Source organism: Hipposideros armiger, unplaced genomic scaffold (assembly GCF_001890085.2).
Source record: "Hipposideros armiger isolate ML-2016 unplaced genomic scaffold, ASM189008v1 scaffold_8, whole genome shotgun sequence".
NCBI lineage: Eukaryota > Metazoa > Chordata > Mammalia > Chiroptera > Hipposideridae > Hipposideros > Hipposideros armiger.
In genome coordinates, this window is record NW_017731358.1 from 6,627,847 (window position 1) to 6,643,071 (window position 15,225).

The 15,225-nt window shown below is 35.4% G+C and overlaps 1 protein-coding gene across 2 annotated transcripts in view; it reads right to left on the bottom strand.

Moving 5' to 3' along the window:
• The window catches only part of SLC49A4 (solute carrier family 49 member 4), a 70,309-nt gene that overhangs the window by 15,162 nt on the left and 39,922 nt on the right, over positions 1 to 15,225 (bottom strand). Inside the window, exons 5-8 of one of the 2 annotated variants that reach the window (XM_019652679.1) lie at positions 13,373 to 13,481; positions 9,163 to 9,230; positions 5,898 to 6,025; positions 5,493 to 5,584 (exon numbers count right to left, since the gene is read on the bottom strand). In XM_019652679.1, the coding sequence (XP_019508224.1) occupies positions 5,568 to 5,584; positions 5,898 to 6,025; positions 9,163 to 9,230; positions 13,373 to 13,481 (322 nt within the window). In that variant the 3' untranslated portion in view covers positions 5,493 to 5,567. Of the gene's footprint in view, positions 1 to 5,492; positions 5,585 to 5,897; positions 6,026 to 9,162; positions 9,231 to 13,372; positions 13,482 to 15,225 lie in introns of those variants that run through there. The other variant, XM_019652671.1, reaches the window with a different exon arrangement.

Sequence of the window (15,225 nt, forward strand, 5' to 3'; positions counted from 1 at the left end):
TTATCAGTAACTTCCAAGTTCCCAAAGAATTGCTTATGGTTCTGAAGAAGGTAATGTGCTATTAAATCACGGAACACTGACTAATCGTCTGGTCATGTCCTCTGCCTTCAAAAAACAGATTTTGCCTGAAGATTTATTTCTTCTTGAAAATCACACTGATACATGGGAAAATCTTCCTTCATAGGCCCTTTGAGCGTTTCAGGACGCTTACATTTAAGGTTTTTCACAAATCCATTATCTTCTTTTAATCTACGTACTGCTTTTTCATTCTTGATCAGACAGTCATGAACATGAGCTATAGCTACTTTTTAATAAAATTTTAATAAAATTTAAAGTAATTAAGTCACTCCAGCCTTCTTTCCTTAAAGCTTAAAATCCCTAATTTCCTTAATAATATGTATTTCTTTAATCATGTTCATCATTCTTTTCTGAATTTCCTCATTTAATCCCCATTTTGGGGGCAAGTGTACATTTTTATTTCTTTGCATGCTATCAAAATAGAACATAATTATCTTAATATAAAATACATGAAAATACATTATGAGGATTACTGTCTAGCTTATACATGTCACATGCCTTTCAATACAACCAAATGTTTTCTTTTATCAAATATCTCTTGAAGTCAGCTTGTAGTCAGCTATCAATCACTGTCAAGGGGCTTGTGTCTAGCTAATTATCCCCCCTTGCTTACCACCCACTATCTGTTTCTGACATCACCATCATGGCATCCTAGTAACTTGAATTAAATGAAGAACCTCTCCCAAGGCAACTTCTGTTAAAACTCAAATTATATTGTTTCAGCAAACTCCAAAGTGCCAACATTTTTCAAAATGCCATTTTCCAAGAGTTCATCTGTTCCGTGAAAAATGACTGTGTGAGTTGTGGCTAACAGGACTGGACATCTCGCTCCCAGATACGGTAAATAATGCATTTTCATAATTTTGTACAAAGCATAGGTTTCAAGATTTTGAAACTCACATTATCTAGTCATGAATTTGCTTATTTACCCTAATGTAGATACTTCAATTAATGAAGCTATAATACAATTTTAAATATTGAGTTTCCCTAAGGGAATAAAGCATACTGCTGATGGCCTCCAAAAAGATGTATGTAAGAAAGTAAGTACATATATCAAAACAGTATGCCTTTACGTAGAATGATCCAGCTTTCTTCTGTAGAGATGGCAATAATAATATCAAGATCAGTGGACAACAGAAAGATTTCAATAGAAGGTTTTAGCAGTAGTAGCACTTGTAACACATGGATTGAACAAAATTAACTAGCTTTTAATTTATTACATCACCAGTTATTATTAATGCATATATTTTCAAACACTTTTCATGGAGATTCTTCTGATTTACAAAAACCAGTAACAGAAATACCAACTTTTCTAGAAATGGGGGAAAAAAAACCTGTATATTTTCCTAATTAAAAAAAGAATGACTCTGGTAAAAAAAGAAACATGAATTTGCTGTTACTAACTTTACATGTCAGCGTAAAGGTCTAGATTTGTCTATAATTAGATTTTGGAGTAAGTTCCCTTTCATGAAACCTCTTTTACTTAAAAGGAATCAGGTCATATTTTTACAAAGACAGTAAGAATACCTGTGACAGATTTATTCAAATTCTCCATTGTTCCATTAAAATGTGCCCTTTTGTCATCCTACAGCTAATGCTGCATAACAAAGAATGGCCATGATTACTATTACTGGCAATAAGTCATATTAGTGATATTCAGAATGGAGATAATATACATTTCATTCATTCATTCATGCACTCATTCATTCATTACTTAGGGCTTGTGGTAGGTATTAGGATAGGAGTTGAGGTCAGAATTTATAAGGCACAAGTCCATGCTCCAGATTTTCAGACTGGTAGGAGAGATGAAACATAATTAAGTAACTATTACTGGTATCAGAAAAGAGAACAAAATATAATTAAGAGAAGGAATGTGAATAAATCTAGTCCTTAACCCAGTGCATTTATAAAACTATAGAAAATATTAAAAATGCACCTTTCAGGAGTATCCAAGTGGCATTCAAAAACTGACTTGCAGGGGCCAGCCGACTCGCACATTGGTTAAGAGCTGGCTTGGGACGCCAGAGGGCCCTGGTTCGGATCCCACATATGAGGGCCAGTGACACTGCCCTCNCCACATATGAGGGCCAGTGACACTGCCCTCCACAGCTAAGATGCTGAACAACAGCTCAACCTGGAGCTGGGCTGCCCTGAGTCACCAGCAACGGCAGGTGGGTTGCCATGGGCTACTGTGTGTAGCCAGCAGCCGCAGTGAGCGGCCAGCCTGCGACTGATCTGTCTCCACCTGGGAAGAGCGCAATGATGGTGCCAACTTGGGCCAGTGAAGCAACGTTCTCCACAACTAGATTGAAGACCAAAACGACAGCAGCTTGTCTGTTCCCCTTCCCCAATTCCCCAGCGCTGTTCCCATCCCCCCAATTTCCCAATAAAAATCTTTAAAAAAAAAAAACTGACTTGCAACTGAAAACAGCAGAATTTATAAATTAAGTAGTTGTTAAAATGGCCACATCAAACTCAACCTTTCAATTCTGTCCTTCATTTAATTTGGAATTCTGCTTTCCTTTCTGTCCAACATAATTATTTTTAAGGACTGATTGGGAAAATAGTCTTGTCCTGGGTTAATTACATCAGTTTTCTTTTAAGATTTAAAAAGACATATTGTTTTCAAATATACACCATTTTTCTGATTATAAAAGTAACATGTTCATTATACAAATCCCAGACAAAAAAAGAGGCCAAAAATTCAATTCATCCCTAGTGCCTCCATCCGGAGACAAAATTGTTCATTTTAAGGCAAATTAAAAAATAGATAAAATTTAATAAATGTATAATGAATATTCTACACTTAATTCAAGGGAAAGAAATCTGTCCTCACGACTGTGTTTTTGAAGATCTAACAGATGCATACTTGACATACAGTATCACGAAAAATCTGAGTGTAATGCTGTGAATAAGAGGAGTTGTAAACTAACGCGGTACCACCACAATGTTGTACAACTGCTAAATTATAAAATTATACTCGAACAAAATTTTTAAATGGCTCAAAATCCTAAAGTAGAAACGTTAGTGTATAAAAAGTACAGAGTATCCAAAAATTATTACTCTGGACGACTGGGCTTTACAGGAAAAGCAATAAACATTACAGAGATGGCGTCCCAGCAGGATGGCACAGAGCAGAGGTTCCCTTAGTGTCTCAATGACTTTTCGTGGTGCTCCAAGACCAACAGAAATAGCTAACAATTCTGTTAATTACATAGTTAGGGCCACACAATTTAATAAATATATATGTCCTAATAGTTTAGTAGCTTTAAAAAAAATAATACCCGTATATTGAAAGAAACACATTTTTATTTCATTCTTAAATAACCACAATTACTTAGTAATGGATGTGCACCTGACGGGCACTGCACAACTTCTCTCTCAAATCTTGGAATCAGACCACCATCCTCATTTCCTGTTCCACACTGATTTTTGTGTGGTATTTGCTTTTTATCACAGCAACCACGGAAAACCTAACTGGGTGAAGACAGGACGTCATCAAAAAGAATATAGCAGGATCTAATGCTGAAAGTGGGAAGTTCTCACACAGTATCTAATAGATGTGGAATATCCATTTCCTTTGGAAATTTAAAACAACCTGTTTTGCCCTTGTGAGTTTGCTGTGGCACTCCAGGGCGGCTGGCTTGGTACAGTTTGGTAATCATGGGTATAGGGCAATTTTATCCCCTTATCCTAATATTATTACTGTAAAAGTGACAGGAACTCCCAAATAAATGGGTGTCTTGGAAAGATTTGACAACTCTGATGTGTAAACTGCTGGTCCTTTTATTACAGAGAGCAAAAGTCCAAATTGGGATACGCAATATGCCTTAATTATCTGTAGACAAAAGGGACCTTCTTCTCATGGAGTCCCATGGACCATATATGCCACTGGGTAACAGGCCCTACAGAGCCACTTTCAGACTTGTTTACTCCTACCCACACGAGTGCTTGTTATAACAAATAACCCTACAATCCGGCAATCTACCTTTACAACAAATAATCCTACAATTAAACACATCATCCAAAAGGTGGCTGAATATGACTTGCAAACGGAATAAAAAATACAGTAGTCCCCCTTATCTGAGGTTTTAGTTACCTGAGGTCAACTGCAGTCCAAAAATATTAAATGGAAAATTCCAGACATAAACAATTCATAAATTTTACATTGCACACCTTTCTGAGGAGCGTGATGAAATCTCGTGCCATCACACACCTTCCCGCTCCGTCCCACCCGGGACGTGAATCACCCCTTTGTGTAGCGTGTCCATGCTGTATGCGCTCCCTGACTGTTAGTCACTTAGTAGCCAGCTCAGTTATTAGATTAACTGTTATGGCATCAAAGTGCTTGTGTGCAAGTAACCCTTATTTTACTTAATAATGGCCCCAAAACATAAAGAATAGTGATGCCAGCAGTTCGGATATGCTGAAGAGAAGCTTCTCTTAAGAGGAGCTGCATAGTGCCTTCTTTAAGTGAAAAGGTATGTACGTATGGGAAAAAAACCCCACAGTATATCTAGGGTTTGGTACTATCCACACTTTCAGGCATTGATTGGGGGTCTTGGAAAATACACCTTCGGACAAGGCGGGGGACTACTACATGCATCTGAAGTAATCTTTTGTTAAAGTAAAGAAAGAAGCAATAACAGAACCCTCTTGGTTTATACAATAATCTGTCACAGTAATTTTACAAAGATCCTGTGGTAGGGAGAATAATGGCCCACCACTTCCACCCTATCCCACAAAACAGTCATGTCTTAGTCACTGGAACCCGCGAATGTTTCCTTACATGGTAAAAAGGATTAAGGCTACCCATGGATTTCAGGCTACTCATCAGCTGACTTTAAAATTGGTAGATTATCCTGGGTTATTTAGTTGGGCTCAATGGGCTCAATATAATCACACAGATCCTTAAAAGTGGAAGAGGGAGGCAGAAGATGAGCGTTAGAGGGAGAAGAGACCTTAGAAGAAAGGTGCAGATGATGCAAGGCGAGGACCTGACAGGCTGTTGCTGGCTGTAAAGATGGAGGAAGGGAGACACAAGCCTCGGAATGGGGATGGCCTCCAGCTGACAGAAATGGCAAGGAAACAGATTCTTCCTCAGAGTCTGTCTACACTTTGATTATAGCCTAGTGATACCCGAGTTGGACTTAAAATGTACAGAATTTTAAGAATAACTCTGTGTTGCTTTAAGCCACTACCTTTGTGGTAACTTGTTACAGCAGCCATGAAAATGAATATAGACCCCCAAATGATACTAATAACAACAATAAAAAAAACAACAACTATAAAAGTTTCAGGTCAATTGGATGAGCTCAGTAAGCTGTCTCTAATATATTTCCAATAGGTATTTCCAGTGAGTTTTGTTTTTTATTGATGATGTAATAAGACTAAATATAACATAAACCTATAGGTGCTGGTTCAAAGAATTTTATTGGAGTGTACTTCAAGCATCATAGCTTTTGTCTCTGTTCATTTTCCTTACTGTCTCACAATGATGTAATGGCTGTAAAGAAGATAAAAATCTTTGCATTATGCTCTGATGTGAATTTTAAAAGAATATAAGCTTTTCCATGCTATATAAGCTTAGGTTAAAGATTATGCTTCTTTTTCATATGTAAAATACCAATGAAAATATTTTTTAGTTATTTCTTGAACTCTTTTTAGATGGGATGATGGTTTGATGATTGGACAAGAGAGACCTTTTTGTAATATTTAACAATTACTTACAGAAAGCAAGAAAAAAAATCCTACTGTCAGAGTATACATACTTCTGTGAACTGAAAATATTTACTCAAAGTTCAAAAGTCTGAGTTCACCTGTGGTTAAAGGTAGGTGTGTGATGCTGTTCAAACAGGTCAGGGTGAACCATGTGGATGATAGCGTAGCCCCAGAAAATAGGAGGAGAAGAATTAGTTTCAGCATACCCCTGATAAAATCTGCAAACCTGAAAAGAAACAACATTCTATTAATTCTAGCTGAATTTTTAAAATACTACTTAAATCAATGACACACTTTCATTTAATGATAATTTCTTGAAATTTCCACACATCCTTTTAAAAGCAAGTTTTTCAATTTTTTTAACTGATACATTTTATGTGATATACATTACTTTGTGATAAATGTTTTTTTTCTCTTATAACACACAAAACATGATCTCTGTTTAGGATCTATAACTTACAGGATAGACTCTAAGTTTTTATATGCCGCTTTTACTTTCGTTGTGTTTTCCTATAATTTCCAAACATCCTACAATGAGTTGACATTGTTCTATTGTAGTTTTAGAAAATAGACTAACTTGTTGACATAAACCTGCAAAGATGGCTCTTCCAAAATTCATACTCAGGGAACACACACAAATGCTTACCCTGTCGTTTTTGGGGTCCTGTATGATCTGGTCTCTGCCTCCACTCTCTCTTTGCTTTCCTATGCTCCAGGGGGACAGGCTGTTTTTGTTTTCTGTATGTACTAAGGTTGTTTCCCACTGTAGTGGACTTGTGCTGTCTGCCTGAAATGCTGGCACCCCCATTCTTCACATGACTTACACCTGCTGTTTCTCAGGTCATTCAGGTCACAGTTCAAGGCTCACTGAAGAAACCCTCCCCATCCCACCTCCACACTCTTTACTTTCTTCATACCACTTGTCTCCATTGGAATTGCTTCTGTTTTTGCATTTGTTTATTTTTTGTCTCCCTTATCAGACTGTAAGATTTGTGAGAGCAAGAACATAGCTTTGGAATAGTAACTACTATTCTTCAAAGCTTGTGACTACTGTTTCATAGCATTTTAAATTCTTAAAATCCCTGCTTTTTTCCTGAATTAACATGAAACTAAAAGGAATCTGGTAGAGATGCTTATCATTTAGTTATGGCCAAAAACTTTTCCATTTGCTAATTACTTTTCCTGTCTGCTGATTAACTGTTGATTGTATAGGTTCAATCCTCTGACTGTGCCTTTATACAACTTACTCTCCTTTAGAATTGTTCCTATTGTAGAAAAACAGATACCGTCTCACATATGACATTTACCATGTTTTCTCTTTGATATTTTTAAAAATTGATTTTAATTTGTGTGGTAATTATGTGACTGTCCTTTGTAACAATTTAAATACTATCTTTTGTTTTGTACTTATTTGACGTGATATAATTAATCATGTTTGTAAGTGTTATCTAGACTAAAATGACTTCCTATGAGAGCTGATGCCATCTTTTGGTGGAAAAAATGGATGCACCTTTGCCCAGTGACTTAGGTTTGTTCTCAACTATGAAAGTTCAAAGGCAGAAAATTATTATTTTGAAAATTCTGAAAAAGGTTCCACAGCTTGATAGAAATGTCCCTCAAGAAAATCTAAAAGACTTTGTTTTAATTCCACGCTCACCAATCACTTTTCTGATTTATATTTTGGTATGCTGCTTACTTTGTATGCTGCTATCAACTTACTTGTCAGATAGGCAGATGGCCAGGTGTGAGAGAATAAAACAGTTTTCTGGGACAATCAGAGTTGAGTGACGTTTAACAGTGAGAAAGTTTGACGGGGCTCGGTCACCCAAGAATAAAGCGGCCATTGAGGTCTGCTATTTTTGGAGATCTACACCTTTCAAATGGGCTAATACCATCAAAGTATGCTGTGCATTTAGTAGTGACATTTAGCAACATAATCACAAAAAGATTACCCAAAGCGCTCACGTTTATAAAGAGGTTCTGTTCTAGAGATCTCCAAAATGGAGTTATTCATGTAATTTAAAATTTTCTTTTAGGCCTAGGTGATACCTAAAATCGATTTCAAATCCCAGGGTAAGGGCAGCACTTTTAAGAACTCCCATTTCAACAAATTAAAACCACAAACGTCCTCAGTCTGATTGTCCCCTCTAGTTCTGTTTCTATAGTTAAAGTTAAGGGTTTATAGAAAGAAAACAAAGAGAAAGGAGATGTCATTTCTGATATATAATGGTTCCCCCTCTGACTCATTTGGTGCTCAGAATAGAATTTGGTAAATGATGACTCTCTAATTGGCTTAGAGATTTAATTAGAAAAAATTAGGTATGATTCTTGTCAAATGTGAGAGGTCAATGTATTTCAGTATCAGTGTAATTATTTGCTACAAATAGCTATCTTCTTGTTCCTCTTCTTTAGCTTTTAGGTTTTATTCTTTTATTTTCCTAACTTATGAAAACCTCAGATAAAATGATTTAGCAATTACAGCATCAATTTATTCTTTCATCATCCTAGAAACTATATGCAAATTTTAAGGTCTAGATATATTATCCTGTGTCAATTATGCTTAAGTATTTAGATATTGAGGTGATTTACCTACCTATCTTATTTGATCTCCCTAAATATGTAATTAGATTCTTCCTTTTCTGGTAAAGTTGATTGCTTAATTTTGTTTTTGATTAAACAATAAAATGATTTGGGAAGTGAATGAATGTTATTTCTTTGGAAACACGGAGAGTAAGTTTATAGGCAGTCTCCTACATGAGTGACATTTTCATTCTTTTCCTTTTTTAGAATGACACTTTTTCTTTCTTCTGACTCATTCTAAAAATGTGTTGTCATAATGTGTTAAGATCATACATAGGCAGTTTGATGAAACTGGAAGTCTTTATGGACTTTTTTCATCAAAATGGAATAACCATAGGGATATACCTGCCAAAAACAGACCAAAAATAAATCTATCTACTAATCAGGATCCTGCCTTTCCATGGGAAGTTCTAGACATGCTCTTACAAATGATTCTTTTCTGTTCTCGATAACTGTCAATTTGCCTTTATTACTGTATCACCTTTCCTTGGGTTTAATTTATAGATGTTGTTCTCTGCTAATATGGAGGAAGGCAGCTTAATTACACTGGAAATACATCTTCAGTCCCCAAAAACACTTCAGGACAGACCATTCATGAGAAAGTTTCTCATAGCAGCAAATTCTACCTATTACATGTCAATTTTCTTGTAGCCCGAACAAGTGCCCTTCTGTGACCTTCGCCTGTTTTACTTTTCCGTGAACTTTAAAGTTTATTTCAGGGAGCTGATTGCCCTTTTGGACTTTGTTTTTGCCACTCTCATGTTTAACATAAAATATTTTTACCTTGCCATAGCTATTCCAACAACACAGCCTCCAACTATGGACCAAAATCCAATCCAGCCAGCATCTACCTGTTAAGAAAGTGGCAGACACATTTAATTCAAGACCATCATGTTGCAATTTAGAAGGCATAAAAAAAAATCCTCTATAATCAATATGTTAATGGCTAAATGGCAACACATCTACTAATACTATTTAAGAAAATGAATCAAATTAAAGGATTCATGTGTGACTAAGTAAAACAAACTTATCTAAGTAAATATATCCTTGAATAACTTATTGAAATATTTAAATCAACAAAATAATCAACGTCACAACAAATATTTTTCAAATATGTTCTACATGCCTAGCATTATACTAAGAACTCGTTAACAGGAAAAGGATAAACAATAATCATTGACCTCAGAAGTTTAAATAGCCAACATACAGAAAACTACTAAGAAATAATTGTTAAAACATTTGGCAACAACTGAAAATATATTAACAGAACATAGATGGAGGGGAGCAACGTGGGGTTGAGGGCTGAGCACTTGGGGAGACTGGATAGAGAAAGAGATTTGAACTGAGTTTCAAATGTATAGCATGCTCTATTCTTGAGAAAATATTTCCGGCCCTGTCATGTACTAGCTTTGTGATTCTGGGCAAATTATATCTTCTTACCTATAAAATGGACTAAATGAGATAATTTCTGTACAGATCTTAGATCAGTGGTTGGCATACAGGAAGTGTTCAATAAAGGTTGGAGCTATTATTCCTGATGATGCTTCTCCATCTATCTAATGAAGTCATAACTCTTTCCCACCTTCATGGCCAATCTTATTCCGAGCTATCTACAAATGCTACCTTTATTTTCTCATCACACACGTATCTTTAACTCTTATCATGACTTGGCTTCTGTCTCAACTCACAGTCTAAGTCTCAGTTTTCTCATTAGTAGAATGGGGAAAATAAAGATTTTTTGTGAGACTTAAATGAATTAATAAATATAAAGTGCTCAATACATGTTAGGTGTTGTTACCACTGAAATTCCATGTGTCCCTAACAATATTGGTGCATTTTGTCTCCTCTCTTCCCTTCCCATGTCCACCACACTTGCTTATTATCTTATTTCTTACTCTGGACTCCTAAAATAGCATCATAAATGGTCTCCACAATCTATTCTTCCCACCATTGCCAGAACAATTATTCCAATCATTCCACTTTCCTGCTCAGGAAGTTACTGGCTTCCTTGAGGCTATAGGGTAAAGTTCAAACTTGACCTGGCACTTGAGTGAGAGCTGACTAAACTAACTTCTACCTCTTATTTTTCTAGTCATATTTTTTCATTATACCTGTGACAGAGATTGTCAGCTGTCCACCAAAGTATGTTATTGGGCACTTAACCAGATTACATGTCCCAGCCCCTAGTCAGTTACATGTGACTACGTGACTAAGCTCTCATCAATGGAAGGAAGTGGGCAGAAGTGAGGTGTGCCACCTCTAGGCTAGATAGAACCTGGTACACAGTTGTATGCCTTCCTCCATGCTTTCTTTTCCTCTCTGCCAGCTGAATCTGGATATAATCATCCAGCTTCACCCATGCATATAATGACAAGGTTCTAGGAGACAGAAGAGCTGCCAAGTGGAAGTAGTCTAGGTTTCTAAATCAGTGTATGGAAAAGAACTGTCCAAACGATGGACAACTGTCCTAGACTATTATGCAAACTGTCCTGGATTGCTATGTGAATGAGAAATAGATTTCTTCTTAAGTCTCAGAAGTTTGGGATTCTACGTCTTAAAGCAGCTTAGCATACTCTAAGAGATATAACTTTACACAAGTCCTTTATTCTACCAGTGTTTGGTGCCAGAAACAAAGATAAAAGCTCTTTGGAGAAAGAGAACATCCTGAAGCTTAAGTTATCTCTACATATTTTTATACTATTGGCATTTGGGCAAGAGAATCCTCTATTCTACAGGGATGCCCCTCTCATGGCAGAGCATTTAGCATCCAATGTCTAAGGCCCACTTAATACTGTTAGATGCTCACAAATATTTCCATCTATCCCCTAGGTGAGTGGGGTTCTGTGCCAAACTAAGAACCACTATGCATCTGACTGTATAGATCCTGGTGCTTTCAGGCTATTTTGTGCTTTTCTGCTTCCTTTGTTCATAACATTTACTTTAGTTAATAACATTCTACTCAATAACTAAAATTTTTTGCTTTAATATTTTTGCTTTCATTTAATTTTAAATTTCTTTATTTAATAGTCGGTATGACTCACAATGTCTATACCTCTCAGAGTTTGTGCAGACAGAGATACTTGGTTTATAAGATGAAGCATATAAAAATCTGCAAAGTCAGAATTATTTAAATAGGTGCTGCACTTTTCCTTCTTGAAATTGTGAATGCTTGGAATCCCTGCCATCCAGAAAAACAATACCAATTTGGTATTGGTACAAAGGCAGACAAATAGATCAGAGGAAAAAATAGTTTAGAAACACATCCATGCACAAAGATGATACTAGAGAGCAATGGGGAAAGCATGATCTTATGAAATATTGATATTAGGTTAATGGATATTTATATTGGGGGGGAAAAAACTTAACCCCTACCCTATAACAAGCATAAAATTCAATTCTGGGTTTAAATGTGACAGGAATAACAATAAAGTTTTGTTATAATGATAGAACAGCACTGTCCAATAGAACTTTTCTGTGATGCCAGTAATGTAATATATATGCACTGTCCAATATGGTAGCCAAGAAGGTGCAAGTAGTTACTGAGCACTTGAAAAGTGGCTGGTGCCACTGAGGAAGTGAATTTTTAACTTTTATCTCATTTCAACTAATTAAAATTTCAAATTAAATAGCCATATGTTGCTAGTGGCTACTGTACTGCTCAATGCGGTTTTACAAGATAACATAGGGGGATATATTCATGAACTTGGAGCACGCAAAGATTTTGCATGCTCTCTTTTGCATTACATCCCTGTTTGCTAAACCCAACATCTAGACTATCTCCGAGTTGCTTTCTATTGACTTTTTTGTTTGTTTAAATATGGGTCACATTTTCCTGTTTCTTTGTATGTCTAAACGCTTTGGCATTTTAAAAAATTGTACAGTATACAAGTACTGACAATTAAGTTCGCGAACTTGTTGCAACGATGTTGCTAACCTTTTTTTGATATTAGAGGGATTTTTTATTATGAATTTGTACCAACTGGACAGTTAACCAAGTTTACTATTTGGAAGTGCTGAAAAGGCTGCGTGAAAAAGTTAGACGAAAATGGCCTGAACTTTTTGCCAACAATTCATGGCTCTTGTATCACGACAATGCACCAGCACACATGGCACTGTCTGTGAGAGAGTTTTTAGCCAGTAAACAAATAACTGTTATGGAACACCCTCCCTACTCACCTGATCTGGCCCCCAGTGACTTCTTTCTCACCAGAAGATAAAGGAAATATTGAAAGGAAGACATTTTGATGACATTCAGGACATCAAGGGTACTATGACAACAGCTCTGATGGCCATTCCAGAAAAAGAGTTCCAAAATTGTTTTGAAGGTTGGACTAGGTGCTGGCATCAGTGCACAGCTTCCCAAAGGGGAGTACTTCAAAGATGACTGCAGTGATATTCAGCAATGAGGTATGTGGCACTTTTTTTAGGATGAGTTCATGAACTTAATTGTCTGACCTCGTACAATGGAATATCATACTGGTATACTGGATTTCTTCCATTTGCCCCTCCAAATCTCTCTCCACCCCTTTCTACCATGCTATCTGGAAGCAAGGAGAAGGAATGAATGTATCAAGCATGTAGGTGAAACAATTATTTTTAAAGAAATGAGATACTCTTATTCTGAGACTGCAGAGAAAGTGAGAAATAAGATGTAGGAAAAGCCATATATTTGATGATATGACCTTAATGTTCTTTATAAAGTATGAAGTAAGGATAAATGATGGAGTCAAAAAAACTAAGATTTTTCTTATTTTTCTGTTTATTAGCATCATTAATAACCCATAAATAAATGTGAAATTCATGACTATTAACAAAACCCAGGAAGAAACTCAATATTGTTTATAACTATTTCATAAAGATCTTGTTTTTGCAACAACGGTATAGAATACTGTTTTTTCCAGGCCTGAAAGGTAAAACCAAGAACATGTAGACAATATTTATAATTTAAATGAACTAAAAATACCTATAACATATAAAGAATTAAAATGCTTACTTGGCTGACATGCACTGGTGTTAAAATTAAGTCCAGAACTCCAGACCAGCCAGCAAATACACCAAGTGGTATTGCATATGCTAACGCAATCATCAAAAATCTCAAATTGCTGTAAAAAAGAAGTAAAAGAAAACATTATTACAGATTCAAAAATCTAGAATTTAAACTCTTACTCATGAAAAATGTCATTTGGAAATTAGAACATTAGAATCCAAAATAAAAAATATTTGTCAGTTTGTTAATACAAAGTTCTTTAAACTTTATTTTTATAAAATAGTCTTTTTGCTTATATTGTTTAAAATTGTCAGTGTTTATTACATACATGAATTACCAACATTATTTCATAGAATGAGTAGGTAGGTTCAGTTAAAAAAACAAACAAACACTCTTATTTGAAAGGATAAATTACTGTTTCTTAGGTGGGTACTAGACTTACTGGGGTGATCACTTTGTAAGTTATATAAAGGTCTAATCACTATGTTGTACACCTGAAACTATTATAATATTGCATTTCAACTGTGATAGAAAATAAAACTAGTCAAATGTTATAAAAACATTACTGTTTCTCCTTATAAACAAGGTATAGAGAAAAAACAAAGACTAAAAACAAATATATAATTTACTAGTTTTATCATTTTCAGAGAGTAGCTTTAATTTTTAGTCTATTATTATTTGCCTTCCTATTATTTAATAGGCAATATAATCCAAATGGTTAAAAAACAAACAAGTATAAAAATATAGGCAAAACGTCTCCCTTTTACCACAATCACCCTTGTCCCACAATTATCAATGTTATTACTTTCTTGGGTAACTTCCCAGAAATATTTCAAAATATACAAGCCTATACAAATACATACATACATACATACATATATATTTTTTTCTTTACCAATTCTTTTTACAGAAATGGTAGCATATTACAACCACTTGCTGAGTTTACCTTTTTAACTTAGGTCTTAACGTTCTTCCTTAGTCAGTACATGCAGAGCTTCCTCATTCTTTTTTACAGCTGCATAGTATTCCATTATTTTGGTATATCACAATTTATTTAACCAGCCCCTACTGAGATATAGATGTATAATTTTATATATTTTATATAATATATAGTTTATATGTTTATATATTATACATAATATAATTTTACTCCTTTGCTCTTACAGCCATTCCACATGTGCCCTAGGACACTTGGAGAATCGGTTTCTAGAAGTGCAACTGCCATGGCATACATTATGTGCATCTGTAACTTTAATAAGTAACGCCAATTGCCTTCTACAGAAATTGTACCTCTACATACCTATTAAAATGGCAAAAATAAAAACACAGTGATAACAAAATCTGGTGAAGATGCAAGGGAACTGGATGATTTGTATATTGCTAGTGGTAATGAAAAGCGGTACAGCCACTCTGGAACATGGCATTGAAAAATAAATGAAATATTCAACTACCATACAATTAATCAATTTCACTCCTGGGTATTTATCCCAGACACATGAAAACTGTGTTCACACAAAAAAAACTGTGTGAAACAAATATTTACAGCAGCTTTATTTGTAACAGCCAAGAAAACTACAAACAACTCAAGACGTCCTTCAACAGGTGAATGGTTAAACAAACTGTACACGAATACCATGGAGTACTACTCAGCAATAAAAAGGAATGACTATTGATACACAAAACAACCTGGATGACTCGCTAGACAATTATGTTGGGTGAAAAAGCCAACCCCCAAATTTTATGTACTATATGACTCCAGTTATATAACATTTTTGAAGTGACAACACTATAGTAATGAGAACAGATTTGTGTTTGTCAGGGTTAAGGAATAGAGTGGGAGGGAAGCAGGTATGGTAAAA